Genomic DNA, 26,247 nt, shown 5'->3' on the forward strand with positions numbered 1-26,247 from the left:
TGAATGGATGAATGGATAGATGAATGGATGGATGGATGGACGGATGGATGGATGAATGGATAGTGAATGGATGAATGGATAGATGAATGGATGGATGGATGGATGGATGGATGAATGGATAGTGGATGGATGAATGGATAGATGAATGGATGGATGGATGGACGGATGGATGGATGAATGGATAGTGGATGGATGGATGGATGGATGAATGGATGGATGGATGGATGAATGGATAGATGAATGGATGGATGGATGGATGGATAGATGAATGGATGGATGGATGGATGAATGGATAGATGAATGGATGGATGGATGGATGGATGGATAGATGAATGGATGAATGGATGGATGGATGGATGGATGAATGGACGGATGGATGGATGAATGGATAGTGAATGGATGAATGGATAGATGGATGGATGGATGGATGGACGGATGGATGGATGATTGGATAGTGAATGGATGAATGGATAGATGAATGGATGGATGGATGGATGGATGAATGGATAGATAGGTATATACTTGATGTGTGACAGACAGGAAAACAAGGAGACGTAAAAGAATGTTCACAGCAGCACTATTTTTAACAGTCCAAACTGGGAAGCCATCAAATGTCCATCAACATAATAGATAAGTAAATAGTAGTATTCATCTACAATTTGTTTCATCAGTGGAATACTATACAATACTAAAAATAAACAGATTTCAGCTATACACAATAAGCCAGATGATTCACAAACACAATGTTAAATGGAAAAAACCAAATACGAAAGAATCAAAGTGTGTTACTCTATTTATGTGAAGTTCAGAAACAGGCAAAACTAAACTAGGATGTTGGGGAATACACGCTCAAGTAGTAAAACTCCAAAGAAAAGCAAAGAAGGGCTGCTCCTCGAGGCCAGGGTGGGAGGCGGGTTTGCTGGGAAGGCACTGTGGCCTCTGGGACGCCAGCGACACACTCTTCCTTACCTGGATGATGGGTCCCTGAGAGTCTCTTTTCTCATATATTAAGTTGTACATTTATATTTTATGTCCTTTCCTGTGTGTATTATCCATCACAAAAAGGTTTTGAAGAACATGAAATATGAAAGAAAAAATCTGACAAAAGATAGGAAAGAACTTTACAAGAAACCATTTTTCCAAAGGACCTAAACCCCCGGTGGTGACGGTTGTACAACAATGTGAATGTACTTAACACGACTAAACTGTACACTTAAAGATGGGTAAGATGGTGACTTTTATGTTATGCATATTTTATCACAATATTAAAAAACACCTAAACATACAGTGAGTGACATGAAAACATACCCAGATACATGGGGAGTGACCCCCTGTGGACATTTTGGAAAACTCAGGATTGTAAAGAGAGCAATCGTAGGTTACAGCACGACAATTCAGTCCCCAGTGTTCACTCTTCTCCGCGGAATGTGACACGCTGACTCAGGTGGAGGAGGAAGACAGGAAGACTCGCTTCACCAGACAGCAAGACTTAGCGGAAAGCTAGAGTAACTGAGGCAGAATCCCACGGAGCCAGGACGAGACAGATCCCGGGACCCGACCTGAGCACTCAGAGACAGCCCCGCACAGGTGAGGCCCGGGGGGCTGGGCCATCAGTGGGACACTGGCCACCCCAGGGTTACCCAAGGAGCACAGCCAGGAGCATCCAGGGCAGCTCCATACATCGGAGCAGAGAACCGGAAACAACCCTGCGCCCACGGGCACACGGACAAATAAACTGAGGTGTCCTCCCACTACGGGATAGCTGCAGCAGCAGAAACGCTGGAGTGTAACCACCTGCACCCCGTGGACGAATCTCAGGAATAACGCTGAGTGGAAAAAGCAACTCAGCAGAGATGACACGTGGTATGAGGCCATTTCATAAAGCTCAAAAGCAAAGACAACTGAAAACTGTATTGTTAGGGATGCATACCAATGCGATTTAAAAAACTGTTCAAATTTGAAGGAATGATAGCTGTCAAACAGGGGCTGATGGAGGCTTCTGGAAGGGAGGTGGGGCAGGATGGGGGAGGCCCTAAGGCAGTCAGAGGGCACTTGCCTGTATGTGTTGGTTCTCACATTGGGGGTGGGGAGGTTACAAGTTTGTTTTATTGTTATACTTTGTAATTCACACCCACGATACAGACATCCTTTAGTCTGTGTCAATTATTATGTAGTAAAAATGGAAAAATAAGAGAAAAGTGCCCAGACCTAAGCCATGGGGAATAGCAGCGTCTACAGACCAGGTGGGGGAGACGGAGCTGCGCACAGGAGCGAGATGGTGCTGTCAGAGGGTGGGAGGAGAGCCAGAGACTGGGGCATCTCAGGGCCGAGAGAACCTCCCAGAAGGAAGAGAGGTCTCCCAGCATCTGGCTTCTAAGAGCAGGCAGGCAGATGAGCACTGGAACGTGTCTCAGACCCGGACACCTGGGGGTGGTCCCTGGACTCGGAGGAGCAGTTCTGGGGACCAGAGGGGACTGAAGCTATGTGGTGGCTGGCTGCCGGCCAACAGGAGTGATGGACCAGTAGAGGCCCAGGTGAGGACAGCCCCTTCCCCAACAGGGCAGTCAAGAGGGAAGGACGAGGCGCAGACCTCAGCCTCCTCCATGGTAGGAGCGCCCCCACCCCCAGCCTGCCCTCTCTCCCAGGAACAGCTGGCCAGAGGGGAACACGACTCCAGCCAGTCACAGACACGCTATTCCTGCCGGCAAGGTCATGACTCTCGGGCGCAGCCAGGACTCCCGGGGGGAGGGAGGGGCCTGCTGTCCAGCCCTGACCCTGGATGTCCAAACCCTGTGAAGACAGAGGAGGAGGAAGCCATAAGGTAGGGGTATTGGGGTGCCTGGGAGGACCCCAGGGTCCAGGCCTAGCCTGTAAGGGTCAGGGTCTTCCCCAAGCCAGGGGACCCTCACTGGGCCCCACAGGTCCTCCTTCCCTATTCCCCCGGCAGCAGGACGCCGGAGAGCCCTTGCTGTGCTCTGCTGTGAGGACAGACAGATACCCATCTGGTCTCCCCAGACCAGGCGGCCTCTGCTATCACGCTGCCACAGGCGGGACCCGCCTGGCTGCGTCCCAGCTGGGGAGGCCTCCGGCCACCCTCCCTCTGTTTGTCTAGGGAGGGGCGACTGCTGAGCCAACAGGGAAGGGAAAGCCTGGGCTCGGCCTCTCTCTTCCGCTCCATCAGCCGTTGCCCGGGTGGAGACCTCTGGGGCCCACCTCGGTCCAGCTGCTTCCTGGCTGGGGTGTGAGGGGCGCCCGGGTGGCGTATGGAAACGCGGGCCTAGCCTTGGTGAGTGCTCAGAGGAAGTGACCCCAGCCTGGGGGCCTGAACTGACTCACTGCCCACTGGCTGAGCGCGGCCCAGGCAGCGCTCCAAGTGTCAGAGCTCTGGGACACTGCCCTGCCCCCTAGGACATCAGCATCAGGCTCTCCTGTGTCCAGAAGAGGAAACTGAGGCTCAGGGTCATGAAGGGAAGACACTGGCTGAGGTGGGAACCCCACCCGGACTGCTCTGAGCTGCACCCTGTGCTCTGCACCTCAGCTCCTCTCTTCTTGGTGGAGCAGCCGGGGGAGGTGGTGAGGGGCAGGGCGTGGAAGGAGCTGCCCTTTCACCTCTCTTTTCTCTCCTCCAGAGACCTCGCTGCCGTCCAAGGCCCCCAGCCGGGCAGGCAGAGCCCTCCCCATGGCTGAGCTCCTGCCCCTGCTGCCTTGGGCACCCCCACTGACCCAGGACGGTGCCCAGGACTCACCTGTACCCCCAGCCAAGTGGCAGAGCCAGCAGCCACAAGGTGGCAGTGCCGAGGGCCTGGCCCCTGAGGCCTGGAGACTCCTGGGAGTGCCCTCCATTCAGATAACGCCATGTAGTGATGGGGAGTCACCCCCTGGAAGCCCGACCCCCGGGCGCCTGCAGCTGCTGAGGACCCCAGACCTGGAGAGCCTGCCCCAGGACAGGTCAGACCCAGGCAGTAGGGTGGGAATGGGTTTCCCTCTCCAGAGACTCATGCTGGAGGGGGGTTCCCTGTGGCTGTCACTGTGCAGGTGGGGAGCTGCTGGTCAGTCAGAAGGTGGCCTTGGCTGAACAGGGTCAGACTAGAAGCTGTGAAATTGATGCACGAACCAAAACAGGCAGCTGGGACTCTGCGGTGGGATAACGGCCTCAGCACTCAGCTGAGCAGGGCCCCGGAGGCTGGAGGGGGCCAGCCCCACACCCACCCTGTGTTTTTCAAACTGTGGGTCGTGACCCCTTTCAGGGCCATGAAAACAACCTGGTACATGGCAATCGGCACTTTTTCCCAAACAGAACTAGGATAGAAAGGAAAATAACACAGTGCGTGAGGCAGGTGAGTAAGTGTGGTTTCTGGAAACTTCTGTGACGTTACATGTATTCCTAAGTGTTGTACCGGAGGCTGATCTGAAAGCTATTTCCTGCCGCAGCTCACGGGCAAAAAAAAACAACAAAAAAAGTTTAAACAAAACTTCTGCAAAGAAACACAGCCTCTGGCACAAGGAGACAGGAACTGGGAGGTTCAAGGCTACAGGGGAAAGGACCGTGGTGGCCCTGAATAGAAATATCCATTGCCGTGCCTTCCCACAATGATCCAGATAAGTCTGTGAAGCAGAGTTCTGGTACCACTGCGGAGAAATCTCCGAAACAGTGACGGTGGGGAAAGCAGGTCGCAAAACCAAACAGCAGGAGCCTAATTGTCTATCTCTTGGTGTATCTTTTTAAAGGACAGTGAAAAATAGACTATTGTTGTTGATGGATACATCCTGATGTAGAAAAAGGAAAGAAACCTGCACAGGAAAAACACACTAACTGCAGGGCTGTGGGTCCCTTGGGGGGCAGAGGCAGAGAGAGGACGGATGGGGAGCTGGCTATAACTGTCGTAGTTTATTTCTTTAAAAAAAGAAAGAAAGAAAAAAGATCCGAAGCAAAAATGTCCATTTATATTATATACGGGTCACGGGGACATAGATGACCATTATATTTTTTTCCTATTTGAAATCAATATTCTCTAATTAAAAATTTAGAAGTATTTCAAGAGAAGAAACAGGCAAAGAGAAATATAAAGCAAGCAGTGAGACAGAGGGAGGTCATGGAAGGAGGACCTCTCTGAGGTCTCAAGGAGAGAGGCATTCAGGGCAAGAACTGGGGGAAGAGCTTCCATGCAGAGGTAACAAGTGCAAAGGCCCTGGGGCAGGAATGTGCCTGGAACAGGAGTCAGAGGAACAGCAGGGAGGCTGGTGGCCCGAGGGACTGAGCAAGGGTGAGACAGACAGGGGAGAAGTCAGAGTGGGGCCCTGGGCACCAAGGTAAGGACTTTGGTTTTACAAGGAGGGAGGTGCAGCCAGGGGAGGGCTCTGAGCCAGGAGGGCCATGACCTGACTGGGTTCACAGGGGGCTCCTGGCTGCTGTGGGGAGCAGACTTCAGCAGGCAGTACGGAGCAGGGAGACAGGGAGGAGGCTGCTGTGATGGTCCAGGAGGCAGAGGATGGAGGCCGGGCCAGGGTGGGGCAGTGGGAGAAGAGATTAGATTCCGGATAGATGCTGTGGGTGGAACCCACGGGGTTTGCGGAGAGACTGGATGTGAGTGTGAGGGAAAGAGAGGGGTCAAGAAAGACAAGTTTGGGGCCTGCCATCTGCCAAAATGGAGAAGTCCAGTGGGTTTTTCGGAGGGAGGGGGTGTAAGGGTGGGCAGGAGGCTGGGGATGGAGTTCTTCAAGACGTAGGAACAGCCCATCTGGAGAGGGGTGCGGAGCAGGTCCGTGCAGGGTTCCTCTGGCCAGGAGCCTTGAGGAGGGACTCGGGCGAGGAGTCCAGGACACCAGCAGATCCAGGCAGCCCCTGCAGAGACAGGCGTAGGTGATGGCGGCAGAGCACGGTTGCACCCAGCTCTGCAGCCTACCCACTGGGTGACCTCCTGACCACTCACTTCTCCTCTTTGAGGCCAGGTTTCCCCCTGCCCCGCTGTCCCGTGCGAAAGCCCTCACCAGAGTTCGTGGGCGCCCCAGCACGGGGGTCATCTCCCCAAGATCACAGGACACACAAGCGCCGGGGAGGCTGCATTTTAACTTGGTCTGGCTGACAGGGACTGGGGCCCCAGAGAGCGAGGGACTCCTGGGGCCAACAGGGGCTCAGAGACGGGGCGGCCTCCGGGCCCCACCTGCTTCCCCTTCCCGCCGGCCCGAGGTTCCTCCGGTAACACAGCCAGACACCTCCATCGGCTTCCCGGAATCTCCATCACCCCCAGATCCGCCCCGCTCTCAGGGTCGCCCCGGGAGGGTGGGCCACTCTCGGAGCTGAGGCCCCCTTTGCGGTACCAGGGAGAGGGCCGCAGCCCGTGCCCAAGAGCCGCCGTGGCGCAGTGTTGTTTTAATTGAGACTGTCTCTCTTTCTCTGTCTTCCCCTCTCCCGCGGTCATCTCTCTCTCTCTCTCTCTCTCTCTCTCTCTGCGGGCCTCTCCGGCGTGCCAGCCGCCCCCTCTGGATTTCTCGGTCGGGCCCCTCCTCCCCTGCGCCCTCATCTCTAATTCTGCTCCCGTCTCCTCTCCCTCGGGGCCGCCCGGTCCTCGCCCCGCCCCTCCCCCTCCCCTCCCCCCTCCCCTCCCCTCCCCTCCCCCTCCCCTCCCTTCCCCTCCCCTCCCCTCCTCCGCCATTCCTCCCCCTCCCTCCCCTCCCCTCTTCTCCCCTCCCCTCCCCTCTCCGCCATCCCTCCCTTCCCGCGGCGCCGTGACGCGGGGGGCGGGCGCGGAGGGCGCTGACGCCGCGGCGGCTCCGGCGGCTCCGGCGGCTCCGGCCTTTGTGCGGCGGCGAGGCCGGGGGGCGGCGCCGCGGGAGGCGAGGCGGGGGCCCTGCGGGGACGCCGGTCAGCCCAGCCCCGCTCGGCCGGGCGCGCCCTCCGCGCCGCATCCATGTTCGAGTAAGGCACCGGCCGGGCCTGGGGGCTGTGCACGTGGGGCGGCCGGGGGGGGCGGCGGGCACGGGGGCGCCGATCGCCGACGGGGCCGACTCGTCCCTGCGGGGCCCGGCGCATCCCGCGGGGAGGCCCGGCCTGGCTCGCCCCGCCCGGGAGGCGAGGGTGGGCGCGCGGCTGAGCCGGCCTTCGGGCCGGGGTGGAGGCTGGGCGGAGCCGAGCCCCGCAGGCCGCGGGCCGGGCAGGCCGGAGCAGCCCTCCCGGGCCGGGCCCCCTCCCGCCGCCCTCGGTTGCGCGGGGCGGGGGGCTGCTGCGGCTGGGGGCCTGTGCGAGCCCGGCGGACCGCGAGCCGGAGACCCTGGGGGTTCGTGGGCGCCGAGTCGACCTCCTGCCCCCGCCTGGGCCCGCTGCGTTATCCGTTATGAGTCCGGAGTCTTGGAAGTGTGTACGCGTGTCCGGAGCTCCTAGTGTGCGGGCGGCTGTGGTCGTCCTTGCCTCTGTGTGTGCGTGTGTGTGTGATTTACCTCTGCATCTGTGACTCCAGGTGTCACTGTAAGTTGCCTGTGTGTCCAGCCGGGACTTTAGCGTGTGTCCATATGTCTGGGGCTCCGCGTCTGCCGCCATGACCCTGTGCCTCCGTGCGTGCCTGTAATTTACCTCTGAACCTGTTAGCTATGTGTGCACATGTAGGTTATCTGCGTGTGCTCGTGTGTTGCACTGTTGTGTGTCGGGGGCTCAGCGTGAATGACTGAGACCTTTTGGGATGGTGCCAATCGTTTGCCTTCGATTCCATTTTTGTGTGGAAGTTCCACTGTGTGTCCATTTGTGACATTATTGTGTGTGCCTGGGCTTCCGTGTTTGCAGCTGGGACCCTCTGGGCTTTGTGTGTGTGAAGAGCAAGAGAGAGAGACCCCTTGTGGTTCTTGGCGGGCCTGGGACCCTCCCTCCGGAGACCTTGACTGTACCCTTGGCTCTGCAGCAGCAATGATAACTGATAGAGTTCCCCTGTCACAATGTATACAGCACGTCCTGTGCATTATTTCAGTTCCTGGCCTCTGTGTTGTCGAGATGTGTCCACACCCCCCTGGGCTGTGTTTTTCCCGAGTCCATCACGCGCCATGTGAGTGTCCTGGTTCTCTGTCAGCGACAGCAGCCGACACCTGCATCCCTTCCACGTTAGCACAGGCGGTTGCTTTGTCTTCCCGGCCATATGGTGACACCAGGAGAGCCGAGCCAACCCTGTGACCGTATTACCTGGGTTGTGCATGTGTTTGCTGGGGTCCCCGCGGTTCTTCTTTCACTGGGTGGCTCTCCGTAGCCGTGGGAATGTTATTTGTTTTTGGTTCTTCCCTGAGACTGTCTTGTGACTGTAAGTGTGAATGTGATCGATCTGGGACTTTCTGTGGTTTTCTGTGACCCTCTGCAGCTGCACGTGTGACTGTAACATACGTGTGATACGACTGCTACGTGTGTGTGGGTGGAGGGGGGAGGCTGGGGGAGACTTGTTGCAACTGTGGGGACCTCCATTTGCCTGTGACATTCGTGTGCGTGACCCACACCGAGTTTCCCTTTTATGCACACCTGTGTACACATCTGCCCGGCTCTGCCGAGAGGCACCTCTGGGCCTCTTGGGGCCCAGAAAGCCGGAGGTGAGGTGTCTGCAGTGGTGAAACCCCATTCTCTTCCGGGTCCCTGCCCCCCCATAACGGTCACCCGGCTGTGCGGGCTCCTCCCTTCCTCCTGTCCTCTGCCGCAGTGGCCTGCCTGCCTGGGCAGCCTTGGGGCTGTGCCTGCCCTCCAGCACTTCCTCTTCATCCTGCCAGGGAGCAAGAGCTGGGGGTGCGGCTGCCCCCCCCCCCCCCCCGCAGGAAGTGGGACAGGTGGAGGAGGGGTCTGCATTTCAGGCTGGAAGTTGAGGCAGGTGAGGATGTGTCACCCCTCCCTCAGAACCCTTCCGTAGCTCACCAGTGCTTTCAGTCTGGAGCCCAGAAACCTGGCCAGGGCCCCCAGGGCCTGCAGTGGGCCTGTGCCCTCCTCCCCTCCTTCCTCAGGCCCACTGGCCACCTCACTCCTCCTCAGACCCGCCACGTTCAGTCCTCTCCCTGAACTTGCTGTTCCTGCCAGTCTCACCCCCCCACTGTGCCAGATCTGTACTGTCCTTGGGCTTCAGCTCAGGTGTGCTCTGCCTGCCGCCCACCCACCCAGCCCATCCTTTATGTCGGTGGTCCTCAAACTTGACCTTGCATTGGAACCTCCTGGGCCCACCCTCAGGGGCTGATTCCGGAGGTCTGCAGGGGGCCTGGAATCTGCGTTTCTGACAACTTCTGGGGGCTGCAAGTGCTGCCGGGTGAACAGCTCTCGGCCGGCCAGTCCTGAGATCACCGTCCTCACTGACGTGTTTTCTCATTCATTATCTCCATCTACCCGGAGTGGCGGGTCCCCGCAGATGGGGCTGGTGTCCGTGTGGCTCGCTTCTGCAGGGCAGGTGCTCAGTGCACCTTAGAGGTGACTGACTGGCGTTTAGGGTCAGTTTGGGCCCCAAACGCCAGGCTGAGGTGTCTGCGTGGTACCTGTCGGGGTCAGCGTCGCGACATGGACACAGTGCACCAGGCCGGGTGCTCCCTTTCCGTCTGGCCCCCCTTCTGCAGCCCGAATGCCTCCCGTGTGCTGGCTCTGTGTGTCTCCGTCACCTTCCGCTGCAGACAGCCCTGCGACTCCTTTATGCTCAAGAAGAAGCAGGCATAGATGGGTTTAGACGCTTGCCTAAGGTCACACAGGGAGGAAGTGGCTGAATGGAGTCTCAGGGTCCAGCAGGTCACAGGCCTGGTTGAATCCAAGTTCTCTCAGGGGCGGCGGGGGGCATCAGTCATTCATTCAGTCCACAAGAGCAGATGCTCACAGAGCACCCACTGTGCGCCAGGCCCTGGTCTCGGCTGTGGGGATGCAGCGGGGAACAAACCCCCTTCCCTGTGGAGCTCACCCCCTGGTGTGGAGGATGAGCAAGGAGAGCCCAGAGACGGGTGGGTGGGGGGAGTGTGGAGGAAGCAGGTGTGGGGGGGGTCTGGAGGGTGGGCCTCGTGGTTTAAATGGGAGGTAAGGGGAGGCGTCTGGGAGAAGTGTCCATTGAGCAGGGCCCTGAAGGAGGCCAGGAAACCCTGCGGACTTCTGGGAGGAAGCGCACTTGGGCAGAGGGCATGGCCAAGGCAGGAGCTGGGGCCGGTGAGCAGGGGGCCATGGAGGGTCCAGCCCTGGGCTTCTCCCTGGAGGGAGCGCCGGTCACCGGGGGGCCCGGCCTGACTCGAGGTCCAGGCTCCTGGCTGCGTGTGGGGAGCAGACAGACTGAGGGGCACAGGGACGGAGCCGGGGGGACCGGGGAGAAGGCAGTTTCCAGAGTCCAGGGGGAGTGGTGGAGGCCCTGGTCACCATCTATTTCATTTATTTATTGTATTCCACAAATTTATTTCACAATTATGACCTTAATGCCTACCCTGGGCACCGTCCTGAGCAATGCTGGGGACAGAGCGGTGACCAAGACAACACCAAGGCGTGCCACCAGGGAGCTCACAGACCTGTGGGGGAAATGGAGTTGTCATCAGACAGTGACAGCCCAGAGCCGTCAGGTCTGGATGGGGGAGCCGAGGCCAAATAGTTAGGGAGAGGCTGAGAGCTGTGGGGGGCCTATGGGCACCCATGAAGGGGAGGCAGCATCCAGGAGGGAGGCAGTGTGCGAGCAAGAGGCTCAAAGGATGCCTGAGAATTTGCTAGGCAGAGAAGAGAAAGGCCAGTCTGGACCGAGGGCACAGCATGTGCTCAAGCCTGGAGGCAGGAGAGAGAAGTCTGAGGGACTGCCACCTCTACCCGGAGGAGGTCATGGCCCCCAGGCTGGAGTCCTGCCCAGAATTAAACCAGCCGTGCAGACTGGACAAGTGGCTCATGGCCTTGCGCCTCAGTTTCCTCCTCTGTAAGGTGGAGATGGTCATAGTCTCAGATGCACAGGGCTGCGTAAGGAATAATAAAGTTATCACTAGGAGAGCTTGCCGTAGCTCCTGGTACGAAGTCAGCAGTGACTCTGGTGCTTACCCCACAGCCTGTTACGCTTCCTGTTACTCAGCCCTGTGGGAGTTCTGTTGGTTCCTCTCTGCCTCCCACCAGGAGCTTGGTTCCCCCAAGCAGGAGCCTTGTCTGGTGGCTGCTGCTGCTCCCAGCTCCGGCCAGTGCACGGGTTGTCCTTGTGGTCACCAGTGTTGACAGAGGGTTCACTGTGCGCCAGGTGCAGTGTTGGGTGCTGGGAACAGGGGCAGCCAGGACCTCCTCAAGTTCAGGGTCTGGGGCAGACAGTAAACAAACTGAATAAGTGACGAGGATCAGTGGAGGAGGTGTGAGGCGGGACTGGGGCGGGGGGTGGTCCTGCCGGCTGGGGGACCAGGGGAGGAGGAGCGTTCGAGCGGAATGAGATGGAGCCGTCATGCTGGGGCTGTGGAAGGACATCCGGGCAGAGGGCCTGGGACAGGAGTGCAGTTGGTGAGCTTGCGGAGCAAAAGAGGCTGGGATGGCTGGAGGGGAGACAGTGACAGGGAGAGGGAGAACGTGAGGTCAGAGGGGGCACGGGGGCCTTGGGCGCCGAGGTGAGGACTTCGCTTTTACCCAGCCTGAGTGCAGCCAGGGGAGGCTCTGAGCCCGGAGGACCCTGACCTGACTCAGGTTCACCGGTGGCTCCTGGCTCCTGTGGGGAGCAGACTGCAGGGGGCGGGGACAGAGCAGGGAGACAGGGAGGAGGCTGCTGTGATGGTCCCGGAAGCAGAGGATGGAGGCCGGCCCTGGTGGCGCAGTGGAGCAGGGGAAGTGGGTGTAGTAGCAACAATGGAAATAGATTTGGGATGTGGAGCAGGTGGGACTTGCTAACAGCTTAGAAGTTAAGAGTGAGGAAAAGAAAGAAATGAAGAAGATGCCTAGGTTTTTAGCTCAAGCAGCTGAGTGGGAAGTGGCCGCCTAAGAACCGCTTGTGAGAGCGAACTGATAAGTGAACTCAGAAGACAGCAGGCGTCCTCCGCGGGCTCCATTCGAAGCACATTCTGTGCACTGACTGCAAACCACCAGCCCAGGCCGCGCTCGTCGCCCCGGGTCACAGGGGAAGTGTCTGCGGGGCGAGAGCAGGGCCGGAAGTGGGGTCGAAGTGGGGTCGGTGGGCTTGGGGGCGGGCCTTCCCGAGTAGGCGTGTCCCCGCACCCCAGCCTGATCTCCCCGCAATGCCCGCCTCCCCCCAGCACCACGCCCCACTCTGGCCGGAGCACGCCGAGCAGCTCCCCATCTCTCCGCAAGCGGCTGCAGCTCTTGCCCACAAGCCGAGCCCCGCCGGAGCCAGAACCGGGCACCATGGTGGAGAAGGGGTCAGACAGCTCCTCGGAGAAGGGCGGGGTGCCTGGGACACCCAGCACCCAGAGCCTCGGCAGCCGGAACTTCATCCGCAACAGCAAGGTTGGTGCAAGCCCCCATCGGGGGTGTGGGGTAGGAAGAGGAGCCGGAGGTGGGGGGTGGGGGGTGGGGGGTGGGGGGGCGGAGGGCAGGGGATCCAGAGCTTGTTCTGACTTCACTCCATTCTCTTGCAGAAGATGCAGAGCTGGTACAGTGTAAGTGTCTGGACGGCGGAGCTTGCTGGAGGGCTGAGAGGGAGAGGGCCGGTGCTGGGCCAGGGGCCCCAGGCTGCAGCGGTCAAGGGAGGGGTGCCAGCTTCAGCAGACCTAAGGTCACATCCTATGCTGCTAGTTGTGCTGTGTGCCCTTGAGTGAGTCGCTTAACCTTTCTGGGCCTCTCTTTCTTCTTGGGCAACAGTCCCAACCTTACAAGGCTGAAGGGAACCTCACTGAGAGTCAGCTGGTGGGTATTTGGCCTAGAGCCTGGCTTATGTAGAAATCAATAAGTGGCCCTTTGTCCTGGTTATGCTTGTGGTAGGCCCAGTGGGAGCCAGAAGGGAGTAGACACTGAGGCCTCGGAGACCCTGTCTGGGGCTGAGGAGACTGAGGGGCCCTGGGAGCTCTGTGGGGCAGAATTAGGGATGTGGACCCCCCTTGGGGTCCTCACCTCCCGTGCTGCCCCCAGATGCTGAGCCCCACCTACAAGCAGCGGAACGAGGACTTCCGGAAGCTGTTCAGCAAGCTCCCTGAAGCCGAGCGCCTCATCGTGGGTGAGTCCTGCGCCCCAGGCCCATCCCTGGAGCTGCCCCGAGTGCCCTGCTCTGCCCTCTGACCCCCGCCTCGCCACAGGCCGGCCCGGCCGCCGTGTGACTCGGTGTCTGCCCTCTCTCCCTCCCCGGCCGCCTCAGATTACTCCTGTGCCTTGCAGCGTGACATCCTCCTCCAGGGCCGCCTCTATCTCTCCGAGAACTGGATCTGTTTCTACAGCAACATCTTCCGCTGGGAGACGACGGTGAGCCGGTGGGGCGCGGGGAGGGCCCGGGCGGGCCCTGGCCCTGGCCCCAGCCCGGCTGACCCACCTCTCGTCCTCAGATTTCCATCCAGCTGAAGGAAGTGACGTGTCTGAAGAAGGAGAAGACGGCCAAGCTGATCCCCAACGCCATCCAGATCTGCACCGAGAGCGAGAAGGTGGGCCTGAGGACTGCTGATGGCCGCGTGGCCCCTGGTCCTGGCGGGCTCCCCCATCAGAGCCCTGTTTATTCTGCCCCCCTGAGCTCCTTGCGAACCTGTCGCTTTCTCTTCACTCCACCAGCCCTTGCCCAGCCCGGGCTCCCATCGCCTCTGACCTGGCTCCCTCCATCAGCCTCCTGTGTTGGTCCCTGCAGTCTGTCTTCTCTCTCACACAGCCTCTCAGGGATAGCAGTAATAGTGAACTTCTTCCCTCCGTCACCTCAGATGTCCCCTCCCCTTGGACGCCTTCCCTGACCCTCCGTTCTGTCCCCGGGATTGTTGCCTCACAGTTCTAAGACGGCAGCTCACACCAGCGGCCCCGACGGGAAGGAAGGGGGATGGGGGCAAGACTTCCCAGCAGACTTCCCTTTGTGTTTTCTTGGCCCAGAATGGGCCAGTTGGCCATCCCTAGCTGGCAAAGGAGACTGGGAAAGTGCCCTGGGTGGCTCCCCTCTCAGCCCAACCCCGTGGGCTGCCCTGTCTGGAGATGTGCCTGTCTCCTACCCTGGACTGTGAGCTTTGGGGACAGGGCCAAGGCAGTGTCCTCTTTGCAGTCACTCCAGCATCGTCCAGTGGCGGGTGGGCACAGAATAAAGATTTGTGGAGGGAATGGAGGGATGGATGAAGGGATACAGGAGGCTGGAGACTGGGACCGGGTGTGGGTGGGTGGAGCTTCCCTGCCCTCGGGCCGCTCCCTCCCTGCGCTCACAGCCCTCTGTCTCCTGCAGCATTTCTTCACCTCCTTCGGGGCCCGGGACCGCTGCTTCCTCCTCATCTTCCGCCTCTGGCAGAATGCACTACTTGAAAAGGTGGGCCTGGGCAGGGGGCCAGGGGGGCCAGAACTCAGGGAACTGGGGCACCCGCAGCTCTTCTCCATGGGCAGCAGGCCCAGTGCATCTGCAGCTTCCTCTGTAGGCCCCGCTGGGGGCCGCCCCGGGCTCCAGCTCCAGACCCACGAGAAAGGCACATCCATGGCCCTCATTCACCATCTGCAAATCCAGAATGCTCTGAAAATGAGGAGGTTTTATTGTATTTGTGGCGGCAAAATCTGACCTGAGCCAACATGGTGGTTTAGAGTCTGTGTCAGTGTCTCTGCTGCAGTGGAAGTGTCCTCTCCGTGCCGGCCTCCACAGTGGCCACTGGCCACGTGTGCCTGTTGGCCTCTTGAAAAGTGGCTGGTAGGACAGAGGATCTGTATTCTTAGTTTCATTTCATTTTAATTAATTTAAACTTAAGTGGCCACGTGTGCTTCTCAGTTAATGTGACCATTCATATGTTTCAGGACAAAAAAATGTTCATGTGTCTGACAGGGGTAAACCTTGGACGTAGTTGGAATTCGACAGGAAGCCATAGTGTGCAGTGTAGACGCTACCAGTGCCTCTCACACTGCAGCCTCAGGAACCCTTTGCACTCTTTACAGTGATTGTAGACTCCAGAGAGCTTTTGCGGAAGTGGGTGATACCTACCAACATTTACTGTATTGGAAGTGGAAACGGGGCCATCTTTAAACACGAGATACACAGGGACACCGCGCATTAGCCGCCAGAGTGACAGCATCCCGGGTCACAGGGCCTCTGGGAAACTCCAGTGCTCACTCATGAGAGTAATGTTGGGAACGGCGGGTAACGTCTTAGGCTGCCAGGAAAGCTCATCATACTGAGGAAGGGGGGCTTGAGCTCATGGACCCTTGAAGGGGCCTAGGGGGCCCCCCGGGAGTCCTCGGACCACACCGAGAACCTCTGGTCCACACTGGCCTGGACACTAAGTAAAATGGAGTTGTTGCTGGCGCTGTTACAGCGGACGGCGCAGGCCCTGGTTGTCTTTCTAGCCCCACGTGACTTGGCTTTGAGCTGTGTCTCGCCCGGAGGCTTTGAGTAGGGACTTTAGATTTGATGACCTCACTCATGGTCTGCGGTCTGCAGCACCCGCCGTGAGTGGCCCTCCGGGCATACCCGCGGTGGGACAGGGTTCATACAGGGTGCGTTCACTTGCAGGGAATGAAAACCCAGCCACACGATGGTTTAAGCAAGCAGATCCTGATAATCACAGAAGGTGGTGGGGTGCCAGGCCTTGTTCTGAGCATTCCCTGAGTTACCTCCTGCATTTGTCCTTCACAGCCACCCTCCGAGGTGGTGTGGTTAGTTCCTTTATGTCACCAGTGAGGCAGGAGGGGCAGACTTGCCCATGGTCACCCCTCTGCCTATTGATATTTTGTCCACATGTTTGTCGCCTCATGGTTGCAAGATAGCTGCCACAGCTCCAGGTGTCACACCCTCACATAAGTATGCCAAACATGAAGGAGGAAAGGGGTGGATAGAAAGTGAGCTTTCCTTTATCAGGGAGGGAAAGTCTCCTTTAGCTGACTTCTCTTTACATTTCTTTGGCTAGAACTGGGTCACGTGATCACCTTTGGTTGCAAAGGATGCTGGGTATGTGGCAAAGGAAAGATGAATTGGCGTAAACCAGTCACAGTTCAACCTTGGGGCTGGGGAAGATTTTCACCCCAAACTAATCAGGGATCTGCTGGCAGTGAGGAAGGGTGGATAGATACTGGGCAGGCACCGCACAGTGTCTGCTCCTGCTGGCCTCTAGCACCTTGCAAGGCCCACACCCGCTCCTCCAGTGGTGCTGCGCCATGTCCTGTCCTCTCAGGGCAGCCCAGCTGTAGCCGTCCTCGGGCAGGAGCAGGAACCTGAGAGAGGGACCTCATGGTGTCACAGTCTCCAAGGAGGGTGAGGGCAGAGGAGGGTTCCAAACTCAGGCCCTGAGGGCCCCGGGGCAAGTCACTGAACCCCATCAGTTAGATGGGGACCGTGCGTACTTCATAGCATGCAGGGCCAGCCCAGAGTAAGAGCTCGGTGATGTCAGCTCTTAAGAGGAAGGGTTGCCCAGTGGTTAGCCCCAGGGTGCTAGCCCAGCCCCCCAGGCTCACATCCCAGCACTGCCACTTCCTAATGGATGGCCTCGGGCCATTACTGCATCGCTGAGCCTCAGCGTCATTGTCTTAAATTGGTGACAGTATCGGCAGCTCTTTCACAGAGTTGTTCTGAAGACTCAGGGAGTTGGCACGGGTCCGCGGGTCGGGATTTGCCTGGCTCCCCGTGACGCTCAGTGAATGGCTGCTGCTGCTGCTGCGGTGGTTACTATTATTCCTGTTTCTCGTCGTGATCCAGCCGCTGTGGCCGTGGGTAGCTGAGGGTCCAGGGCTCTGAGGACACCTGGGAAAATAGCCGGGGCAGGATGCAGGAGGGTGGGAGCACCGGCTCCGGAGTCTGGCGGGGGTTGACTCGGAGTTGCCCTTGGTCACCTGTGTGGCCTTGGGCTCATCACTTCCCCTCCCTGGGCCCCACAGCCTCTCTGTAACGCTGGGAACGGTACCCTGGAGCTCCGGGAGTGTTGTGAGGACCCGAGGGGAAGTCCGGAGCAGACTGGCTCCTAGTGGGGGCAGGTGCGGTGGGCGGGGCATCCGGGGTTCGGCCATCCAGGGGCCTTGGGCAGGGCTGGGACGCGAGGCCGTGCTGCCCCCTGCTGGGAACCCGGCGAACTGCCGAGGCTGAGGGCTCCCGGGGTCCCGGTGGGAAGGGCTCTGGCCTCAGCCAGGCGGAGGCCAACCCCACGTGCCGCCCGCACAGACGCTGAGTCCCCGCGAGCTCTGGCACCTGGTGCACCAGTGTTACGGCTCAGAGCTGGGCCTCACCAGCGAGGACGAGGACTATGTCTGCCCCTTGCAGCTGAACGGTCTGGGGTGAGTCGGAGGTCGGCGGCTGGTTCCTGGGGTCGGGGAGACAGGAGGGGCTGCCTGCGGGGCTCCTGGAGTCCTGGGTGGAGTCAGGTGGGTGTGTGAGGTCTCAAAGATACAGTGGTCTCAGCCTCCCTTTCCCTGCAGGACCCCCAAGGACGTGGGAGATGTGATCGCCCTGAGTGACATCACCCCCTCGGGGGCAGCGGACCACAGCCAGGAGGCGAGCCCCGTGGGTTCACGCCGTGGCCGCCTCACCCCCAACCTTTCCCGGGCCAGCAGCGATGCGGACCACGGGGTGAGCAGGAGGGCGGAGGGGAGAGAAGGTGCTGCCAGGAGGAGACAGAGGAAGGAAGGCGGGGGGTGGTGTCGGGGAGACGGATAGACAGATTGGGGGGGACACGGGAGAGGATGGACAGAGGGACAGATGGAGGAGTAAGGGAGGGGACAGAGGGAGGGATCGGACAGAGCTGGGAAGATGGGCAAGGAAAATAGGGACAGAGAGAGACAGGCAGAAGGGGGGACACAGACGCAAAGGGTGGGAGACAGAAGAGGCAGGAGAGGGAAGGAAGGGTGGATGAGCGAGGAGACAGACAAGGCCTGCACAGGACGGACAGACGGACAGGACAGGCGTAAGAAAGCTTCTGGCCCAGGCCTCCAAGGCAGGCCTGTAGGGGCCCCTTGTGGCTGAGCCCTCCGTCCACACGGCCTCCAGCATTGCTTCTCCTGCAGTGGCGAGTCCTTCTGGCCGATGTGGACACGTGGGGGCCCTCGGGCTGGGGTAGAGGTGGGACGAGGCTGCATGAAGCCTTTCTCTGCAGGTCGAGGAGGACAAGGAGGAGCAGACAGACAGCCAGCCAGACGCCTCCTCCAGCCAGACAGTGACCCCGGTGGCTGAACCCCTGAGCGCGGAGCCCACCCCGCCTGACGGGCCCACCGCCCTGGGCCCTTTGGACCTGCTGCCCAGTGACGAGCTGCTGACAGACACGAGTAACTCCTCCTCGTCCACGGGGGAGGAAGGTGAGGCGGCGCCCGCACGGTTCGCTTCCCTTACCTGTGACAAGCCTCACTCCGAGCGGCCTGAGCCTGGGGTCTGCTGGCTCTCGGGACTAAAACGTCCGGCAGGTGGGCAGGTGAGGCGTGCAGGCGGTGTTAGAAGTCCGCCTGTGCTTAGTTCTGCTCTGAAGGCAGCAGGGAGGGGGACTCAGCCCAGACTCGGAAGCCAGTTGCCAGGGTTCAAATCCCGGCCACCCTGCTTCCCAGCTGTGCAGCGTGGGCAGATCGTTTAACCTCTCTGAGCCTCATTTTCCTCATCTGAAAAATGGAGTTAGCAGGAAGAATACCCACTCGCAGGGTTGTTGTTAAGAGAGTTAAGTGAGTTAGTACAGGTAAAGTGCTTGGGCTGGTTAGTAAGTGTTGGCTCTCGTTATTATTCCCGTTTTCCGCAGAGAAAGCTGCTCCTCAGGTAGCTGGGGCTCACTCTGCCCCAGGGGGAGAAAGCACGCTTTTCCCGGGGGCTGCACGAAGAGCTTAGGGTGGGCTCCCATTGGTCCAACTTAGAGCACAGGCCCACCCCTAAACCATCACGGTGGCTGATTGGCTGGGCCTGCGTCACACACACCCCTGAACCAATCACGGTGGCTGATTGGCTGGACCTGGGTCACGCACACACCCCTGAACCAATTCCTGCGACCGAGAGCCGCAGCCTGACCCCCTGTGACCCTGTGGCCGGAGTTGGTTGGCCTAGGTGTGTGCTCCGCCTTGAACCGGTGGTGGTGGCTCTGATCAGCTGGGCCTGGGACACACGCCCCCACTGTCCCGCCGAGCCATCCCTGTGGCAGAGGGGTCGAGTGGTGCTCTGTGACAGTGTCCACTCTGTCCAGGAGGATGGGCGTGGGGGCGGGGAGGAGCGGTCACCCAGAGGGCAACAAGGGCCCAGGCTGAGGAGGGAGGGCAGCAAGTGGCGTCACCCACTGCCTTTCTCTGCCGCCAGCGGACCTGGCCGCCCTGCTCCCCGACCTCTCCGGCCGCCTCCTCATCAACGCCGTCTTCCACGTGGGCGCCGAGCGGCTGCAGCAGATGCTCTTCTCAGACTCGCCCTTCCTGCAGGCCTTCCTGCAGCAGTGCAAGTTCACAGGTCAGGGGCCAGGTACCCGGGTCGGGGGTGGAGGGCCAGCCAGGAGATGGGGGTGCCCTGCTGTGCCGGTTAGGTGTGGCGGGTGGGGGAGGGACAAGAGGGTCCTGAGACCCGACCGGCGCGGCCTCGGCTGGTTCCCAGCTGCTCTCTGCCTCAGTTTCTTCTTCTGTGTAATGGGGGTGTGATGATGGACCTGCCTTGTCTCCTGGGAACTAGAGGAGTCTGTATTAGCAAGGTGCACAGGACAGTAGCCTGCAGTAAGCAGTTAATGAACACGAGTTAATGGTCACACGCTTAGTGCCCACTCTCAGGCTTGCGCAGAGACCAGGATAGACAAACCCCAGGATCTAGTGAGAACGCCAGTGTGTAGATGCTCCCATGAGGGGGAGAGCAAGTGTCCGAGGGGTGTCCGGACGCTGCAGGAAGGCTGTGAGGTTGAGCCTGTCAGGGAAAGCAGGTGGGGGGAAGAGGAAGCCAGGTGGCCAGCAGGCCCTGCAAAGGCCCTGAGGCTGGAGGCAGGCAGTGGCAGAAATCCCTGTGGCCGGGCCCCTGCAGCCAGGTGTGGAGGGGCAGCCCCAGCCCCAGGTGAGGTGAGAGGGCTGGCCAGGGGGCCAGCACAGGAGCTCAGGAGGCTGCGAAAGAGAGTCAAGTAGGGGAGGGGCCAGCTAGGTGGTAGCTTTTCTCTCTTTTTTTCTGTATTGATGAAACATGCAGAATATCCTACAGAGTGAGTCAGCTGTGCCTTGTCCTTGGGGACATACAATCCCCCAAAACTGTGCTTATATCCTGGAGATACTGGCACATCAGACTGAGGCACTCAGACTCTGTCTGGGGGTACTTGGGAGCTATGGAGTATTCTAGGCAGATGAGGTACAGGGTCAGGCTTAGCTTTAGGAAGCTACCCCTGGAGCAGAGGTGGAGACTGAGGCACGGAGCTCGGGGGGAAGCTGGAGGAAGTGGGGCCCAGCTCTGAGACAGGCCCCTAGAGGAGGGGCAGGTTGGAGGAGATGCTGAGGCTGGTGTGGGTTCTGGTGGGTGTGAGAGCTCCACGGGACTTCCAGGGCAGTGTGTTCAGGAGCCCAGGTCTGAGACTGGGGGTAAGCCGGGGCTGGTACAGAGAGGGAAACTGAGGCTGCAGGAGTGGATGAGCCCAGGAGGGCTGAGAAGTGTGGGGAAGGGAGATGTCCCAGCTCTGAGTATCACCAACATCTGAAGTTTTACGCGTCCAGAGGGAAGGTGGGCAGACACCCGAGTGGGGACACAGAGGAGTGGGGGTTTAGGGGCAAGTTCCCAGAGAACTAGAACCTTCTGGAAAGGCTGACTCTCCTACAGCCTGTGGGTGGGCAGAGGCCTGGAGAACGGTCTGCTCATTCTGCTTCTCCTCGCCTAGACGTGACCTTGAGCCCCTGGAGCGGGGACAGCAAGTGCCACCAGCGCCGGGTACTCACCTACACCATCCCCATCAGCAACCCGCTGGGTCCCAAGAGCGCCTCGGTGGTGGAGACACAGGTGTGCGGGGCGGCGGCCCGCCGGGGGTGGGGGGCGGCGCGGGGCTGGCCCTGACCTCCCGCTCCCTCTCGCAGACGCTGTTCCGGCGAGGCCCGCAGGCGGGCGGCTGCGTGGTGGACTCGGAGGTGCTGACGCAGGGCATCCCGTACCAGGACTACTTCTACACGGCCCACCGCTACTGCATCCTGGGCCTGGCCCGGAACAAGGCCCGCCTCCGGTGAGCCCCGACCGAGCCCGGAGCGCCCCCTCGGCTGCCACCTGGGCAGAGGAGCAGAGGTGTCGAGTCCCGAGGGCTCAGGGACACCCTGCGGTGTGGAGCCGCCGTTGACCAGGATGTGGTGCGGGCAGCTCGGTGTGAGCTGCATGGAGCTGGGGCACAGCAGCAAGGAGGAAGGGGTGAGGGCCGGGGGCGGGGGGCGGCCGGAGACTCGCCCAGGCAGAGGGTGCGGACAGGGGGCCGACGGGCCAGCGTTTGGGGTGAGTGCGAGGCAAGGAGGGATCACAGGGAAGCCGTGGGGTGGGAGTGTGTTTGGTCTGTGCGTGACAGGGGGCCGCCTCTGAATTAGGGAAGGGAAGCACCTGGGCAATGGGGCAGCAAGTCTGGCGTCAGAGCCTGACCCCTGCCCCATACCCCCACCCCAGAGTGTCCTCCGAGATCCGCTACCGGAAGCAGCCCTGGAGCCTCGTGAAATCTCTCATCGAGAAGAACTCATGGAGCGGCATTGAAGAGTACTTCCGCCACCTGGGTAGGGGCGGGGTCGGCCGGGTAGGGTCGGGGCGGGGCCTGCGGGGGGCGGGGCCCGGCCCGGTGCAGACCAGCGGAGCTCTGTCCTGTGTCTGCAGAGCGTGAGCTCGCCAAGGCCGAGAAGCTGGCCCTGGAGGAAGGCGGGAAGGATGCCCGGGGCCTGCTGTCAGGCCTGCGGCGGCGCAAGCGGCCCCTGAGCTGGAGGGGCCACGGCGACGGACCCCAGCACCCGGACCCGGACCCCTGCGCTCGCGCTGGCATGCACACCTCAGGTGCGTCCCACCAGGCCTGCGCAGGGCAGGAGGAGGAGGGGGGCTCGGCGGGGGAGCCCGGGAGAGTCTGACTGACTCCGAGTTGCTCTCCTGCAGGCTCCCTCAGCTCCCGCTTCTCGGAACCGTCCGTGGACCAGGGCCCCGGGGCAGGCATCCCCAACGCCCTGGTTCTCATCAGCGTTGTGTGAGTATGGGGCTGGCCTCGGGGTCAGACGGGCCTGGATCTGCATCCTTGGCTGTGTGACCTTGGGCAAGAGCTCGGCCTCTCTGGGCCTCTGCTTAAGTGGGAGCTTGGGCTCCCCTCACAGTGAGGATTAAATAAGGTGGTGTGTGGCACCCGCTGGCAGAGCTCCTCACACAGTGTGGACGCTTGGTTTGTCATGGACAAGTGTTCTCTGCTGGGACGGCAGAAGCCCTGGAGGCCGGGAAGGTCAGAGGGGCCTGACTTTGCTCGGGGGCAGGGGGCTTCCTGGAGGAGCAGGCACCCAAAGCCTGTGGAATCCGGTGAGCAAGGAGAGGGGCAGAGAAGAAGCAGTGTCATTTGCACATTTCATTCGTGTTTTCTGTGCCCAACTCTAAGCTGGGTGACCCCGGGGACACAGTAGTGACCAACAGCCCTGGGGGGAGCAGACCTGAAGGCAGACCAGATGATGAGGCTGTGATGGGGGAGGCACAGGCAGAGGGGACAGGCCCGGGCTGACGAGGTCAGGGAGGGCTCCCTCCAGGGTGGACGGGCGGGCGGTCAGGGAGGGCCTCCTGGGAAAGCGGAGGACTCCTGAGTGGAGACACCCCAAGGACTTGAGCAGGGGCCTGACATGCAGGCGGTTCTGGAGCCGCAGGGGGCAGGACGTGCTGAGGAGATGGAGGTGAAATCCATGCTCCCAGCAGACCCTGGGAGGTGAGACTCAGATGCGCCCCACACTCAGCTTCTCTGAGCCTCAGTTTCCCCACAACAGCAGGGCAGTGAGAGGCTGTGCTGCATGCTCTGCTCGGAGCCGCCAAGCCTGGAGGGTGGGGGGCTAGGACGGGCTGGCGGCTCTCATCTCTTTGTCTCCCCTCCCTGCCTCCTCAGGATCTGTGTGAGGTAGGCTCCTTCCCATCCTCGTGTCTCTCCCCCAGTGCAGCCCCTTCTCCCTGCCCCAAGCCCCTGGTTCTCCCAGGGAGGTGGCCCGGTGTGGCAGTGAAGGGCGCCAGTATCAGACAGGCCTGGGGTGGAACCCTGACTTTGCTGTTTGTGGACTGTGTGACCCTAGGCATGTCACTTACCCTCTCTGAGTCTTAGCTTCCTCCTCTGAAAAGGGAGGTAATCCTGGTGCCCCTTCAGGCTGTGGTTGTGCGGGTGCCCAGCTGAGGGGAGCGTCCGTATCCTGAGTCCTGACCTCTGCCCCCTGCCCCCAGCCTGATCGTCCTCATCGCCCTCAATGTCCTCCTCTTTTACCGCCTCTGGTCCCTGGAGAGGACGGCCCACACCTTCGAGACCTGGCACAGCTTGGCCCTGGCCAAGGGGTGAGTGGATAGCCCGAGGGGTTGGGGGCTTGGGCAGGTCTGGGGAGGCCGAGGCCCCACTCAGGTCCTGCATCTCCCACAGCAAGTTCCCCCAGACAGCCACAGAGTGGGCGGAGATCCTGGCCCTGCAGAAGCAGTTCCACAGCGTTGAGGTGCACAAGTGGAGACAGATCCTGCGGGCTTCCGTGGAGCTCCTGGACGAGGTGCGGCTTTGGGGCTGCGGGCTCCTGCATTTAAATCGCCAGAGGCAGCAGGTTCATCTGGGCCTCAGGTTCCTCTTATGTAAAATGAGGAGGCCATTCCTAGTCCCCACCTCCCAGAATTGCTGGAAAAATCAGTGGGATGGAAGAGAGAATTTCTTGGCTCTCATCCTGGGAAGAAAGTTCAGGGTGTCTGACTTCAGGCATGGCTGGATCCAGCCACACAAGACTAGTAAGAATTGGTCTCGTATCATCTCTTGTCTGTCTACCCACAGGATTGGCTTTGTTTTGGGCATCCTCTCCCCCAGGATGACTCAGGTGGTACTTGCAGCTCCAGGCTGACATCCAAAAAAAAGAGCCTGCCCTCACTGGCTGCTGGGGCCACATGCCCATGCTTGACCATTCACAGTGGTTGGTTAGGCAAGGCTTGGCCCCTGAACCCCTCCCCCGCTTTGGGGTGACTGAGGGGTCACCTGAGGGTGGGAGAGGTTGTCCTAAGGCTACTAGGGTATCATCTCCGGGAGGGGTTGCCCCAGACAACCTCTGCCGTTCAGAGGCAGCATCTTTTCAGATGGCCAGGTTCAAATGCTGGTGTGGGACCTTGTGCAGTGACTTCACCGTTGGGGCCTTGGCTTCCTCCTGGGTAAATGGGGTAGCAGTTGATGTGACCTCAAGGACTGTTGAGGGATTGAACGAGGTAACATTTAAATAGTGCCGAGCTCATTGTAAACAATGTGTTTGCTGTGAGCCCAGGGCCCGGTACACAGTAGGTGCTCAATAAATGTGTAGTGGGTCAGCACAAAGGGCAGCCCCTGGGGGAAGTGCCTAAGGTGGGGAGGGGCATGAGTAGCTGGGGAGCAGCTGGCCTCGGCTGGGTGCCCACCCTGGTGGGTGACGGTGAAGGTCACGTCTGGTCACCGTAGACCGTCGTGCTGAGGGCCACCTTCAGGGGCCTCCTTGCTCCCTGAAATGGCGCTCAGAGGGAGATCAGGCCGGGAAGGGCCATGCAGCACGGAGTGGGAGGGGATTGAGGCTGGGGCCCCATCGCTCAGAGAGCGGAACGGCCCGGCCCCCTGACCCTGAGTTAAATTCTTGTTTTCCTCTCTCTCTCAAACTGCCAAGGGCACAGAGTTGACTTCACAAATTAGTGTGAACGGCAGACGCTGGTTGAGGCCGGCTGTTCCAAGTGCTAAAATGGCCAGCTTACTTGCTCCTCACGCCAGCCTGTCAGGGATGCTCTCGTCATCCTCCATCTCATAGATGGAGATGCTGAGCAACAAGGCATTCAGACTCGCCCAAGGTTGCACAGGCTAGCTGATGTGCACTGAGTGCTTCCTGGGTGCCAGGTCCTAGGTGGCCCCCCCCCACCAGTATCCCTGAACTAAGCCAGGGAAGCAGGGATGTTACTGACCATACTTCCGCCGAGGGACCTGGGACGGCTGAGGGGCTGGCCCGAGGTCACCCAGTAAGGAGGGGAGCCAGCACTTGAAGTCAGGCCACCTGGGCCCCGTCCATCTGCTGCCTGTGAGAAGTTCAACTGGGCGCAGCCGGGTTGCCTCTTGTTATGGGGTGACCTTGGCAGGGCACATGGCCTCCCTCGACCTTCCCGGTTCCTCACCGGCAGGATGAGGCGACGTCACCTCTGCCGACACTCACCCGCCCACCTCTCCCCCAGATGAAGTTCTCGCTGGAGAAGCTGCATCAAGGCATTGCCGTCCCAGAGCCTCCTTTCGACTCCCAGCCACAGCCCGACGACAGCTTCTCCTGAGGATGCCGGACACGCAGCCGTTCACCCAAAGGGACAGATGGACATAGAGCCTCGGTAGCCACTGCTGGCACGGTGTGAGCGCCGGGAGCCTTCCGCCCACCCCTCCCGTGGCCTGACCAGGGGCCACGCAGACACGGGGACCACAGACACAGAAGATGCACTTTAGACCAGCGTGTGCGAGTCCAGCTGCCATCGCCTGCCCTCCAGGGAGCTGGCCTGGCCTTTGGCAGGCCCCCCGCTAACTTATTTTGCCCGGCTGGGGTTGTGGGGGGCGCCTCCTGGGGTGCACGGTTCCCTCAGCTCTGGGTTTAATGTATTATATTTATTTGGGGCTGACAGAGCCCCAATAAAGGGTTGGAAATGGCTGTGGCTATGCCTGCGGGGCCCTGGGAGCGAGAGGGGGGGGATCTGTCCATTTTCTGGGGCCATGGTCACTGGTGTGACCTGGAATTCCCCAGCATCTTTCATAAGCTTTGCATCATCAGGGTCCAATGCAGGAGCTCCGAGGACAGACTCTGGTGCCCGGTGGCCTGGGTTCAAATCCACGCCTGGTACTTAGCAGGCGCATAACCCGCAGCAGGTCAACCTCTCTGAGCTTCACTTTCCTCTTCTGTACAATGGGCGTAAAAATAACCCCTGTCTCCCAGGGGCGTTAGAAATGAGTCTTCTCACACTTGAGCTGAATCACGAGCCTGTAGGGCTTATTAAAAAGCAGAGGCAGAGCCCCCGACCCCCCGAGTGTCTGACTCAGCAGGAGGGGGTGGTCTGGGATCCTGCACTTCCAACAAGGGTCCAGCTGATGCTGATGCTGATGGTCCAG

General features: G+C 60.1%; 1 protein-coding gene and 2 long non-coding RNA genes across 9 annotated transcripts; 1 reads left to right on the forward strand and 2 right to left on the reverse strand.

Annotated features, from left to right (window-relative positions):
* The first annotated feature begins 2,204 nt into the window (after positions 1 to 2,204).
* GRAMD1A (GRAM domain containing 1A) lies at positions 2,205 to 25,792 on the forward strand. Of its 6 annotated transcripts, XM_023649529.2 has the most exons (21): positions 2,205 to 2,534; positions 2,646 to 2,821; positions 3,630 to 3,948; positions 12,175 to 12,385; positions 12,517 to 12,537; positions 13,007 to 13,091; positions 13,230 to 13,333; positions 13,414 to 13,509; positions 14,280 to 14,360; positions 17,184 to 17,296; positions 17,438 to 17,588; positions 18,112 to 18,310; positions 19,284 to 19,427; positions 20,818 to 20,936; positions 21,011 to 21,153; positions 21,579 to 21,682; positions 21,780 to 21,953; positions 22,050 to 22,137; positions 23,352 to 23,459; positions 23,542 to 23,662; positions 25,335 to 25,792. In XM_023649529.2, the coding sequence occupies exons 3-21, from the start codon at positions 3,680 to 3,682 to the stop codon at positions 25,425 to 25,427; spliced, it is 2,424 nt and encodes an 807-aa protein (XP_023505297.2). In that variant the 5' UTR covers positions 2,205 to 2,534; positions 2,646 to 2,821; positions 3,630 to 3,679; the 3' UTR covers positions 25,428 to 25,792. The 6 variants fall into 6 exon arrangements, with proteins under 6 accessions (XP_023505297.2, XP_070080132.1, XP_070080128.1 ...); XM_070224031.1 differs by lacking the exon at positions 2,205 to 2,534 and having other exon boundaries at positions 2,762 to 2,821; positions 3,630 to 4,337; XM_070224027.1 differs by lacking the exons at positions 2,205 to 2,534; positions 2,646 to 2,821 and adding an exon at positions 3,104 to 3,286.
* Positions 5,032 to 6,547, reverse strand: LOC138915884 (uncharacterized). Its single transcript, XR_011422296.1, has 2 exons — positions 5,989 to 6,547; positions 5,032 to 5,842 (listed from the first exon to the last, which is right to left on the reverse strand). It is a non-coding gene; the product is annotated as an uncharacterized lncRNA (long non-coding RNA).
* On the reverse strand, positions 10,325 to 13,493 carry LOC138915883 (uncharacterized). 2 transcript variants are annotated; one of them, XR_011422294.1, is made up of 3 exons: positions 13,401 to 13,493; positions 10,991 to 11,235; positions 10,325 to 10,908 (listed from the first exon to the last, which is right to left on the reverse strand). It is a non-coding gene; the product is annotated as an uncharacterized lncRNA (long non-coding RNA). The 2 variants fall into 2 exon arrangements; XR_011422295.1 differs by lacking the exon at positions 13,401 to 13,493 and adding an exon at positions 11,603 to 12,047 and having other exon boundaries at positions 10,326 to 10,908.
* Positions 25,793 to 26,247: the final 455 nt, after the last annotated feature.

Source organism: Equus caballus, chromosome 10 (genome assembly GCF_041296265.1).
Source record: "Equus caballus isolate H_3958 breed thoroughbred chromosome 10, TB-T2T, whole genome shotgun sequence".
NCBI lineage: Eukaryota > Metazoa > Chordata > Mammalia > Perissodactyla > Equidae > Equus > Equus caballus.

Coding starts and splice junctions, on each gene's coding strand:
- GRAMD1A (XM_023649529.2), top strand. CDS start 3,680: ATGGCTGAGCTCCTGCCCCTGCTGCCTTGGGCACCCCCACTGACCCAG. Junction 13,334..13,413: donor TCTTCCGCTGGGAGACGACG/GTGAGCCGGTGG, acceptor TCTCGTCCTCAG/ATTTCCATCCAGCTGAAGGA. Junction 20,937..21,010: donor CCTCGGTGGTGGAGACACAG/GTGTGCGGGGCG, acceptor TCCCTCTCGCAG/ACGCTGTTCCGGCGAGGCCC.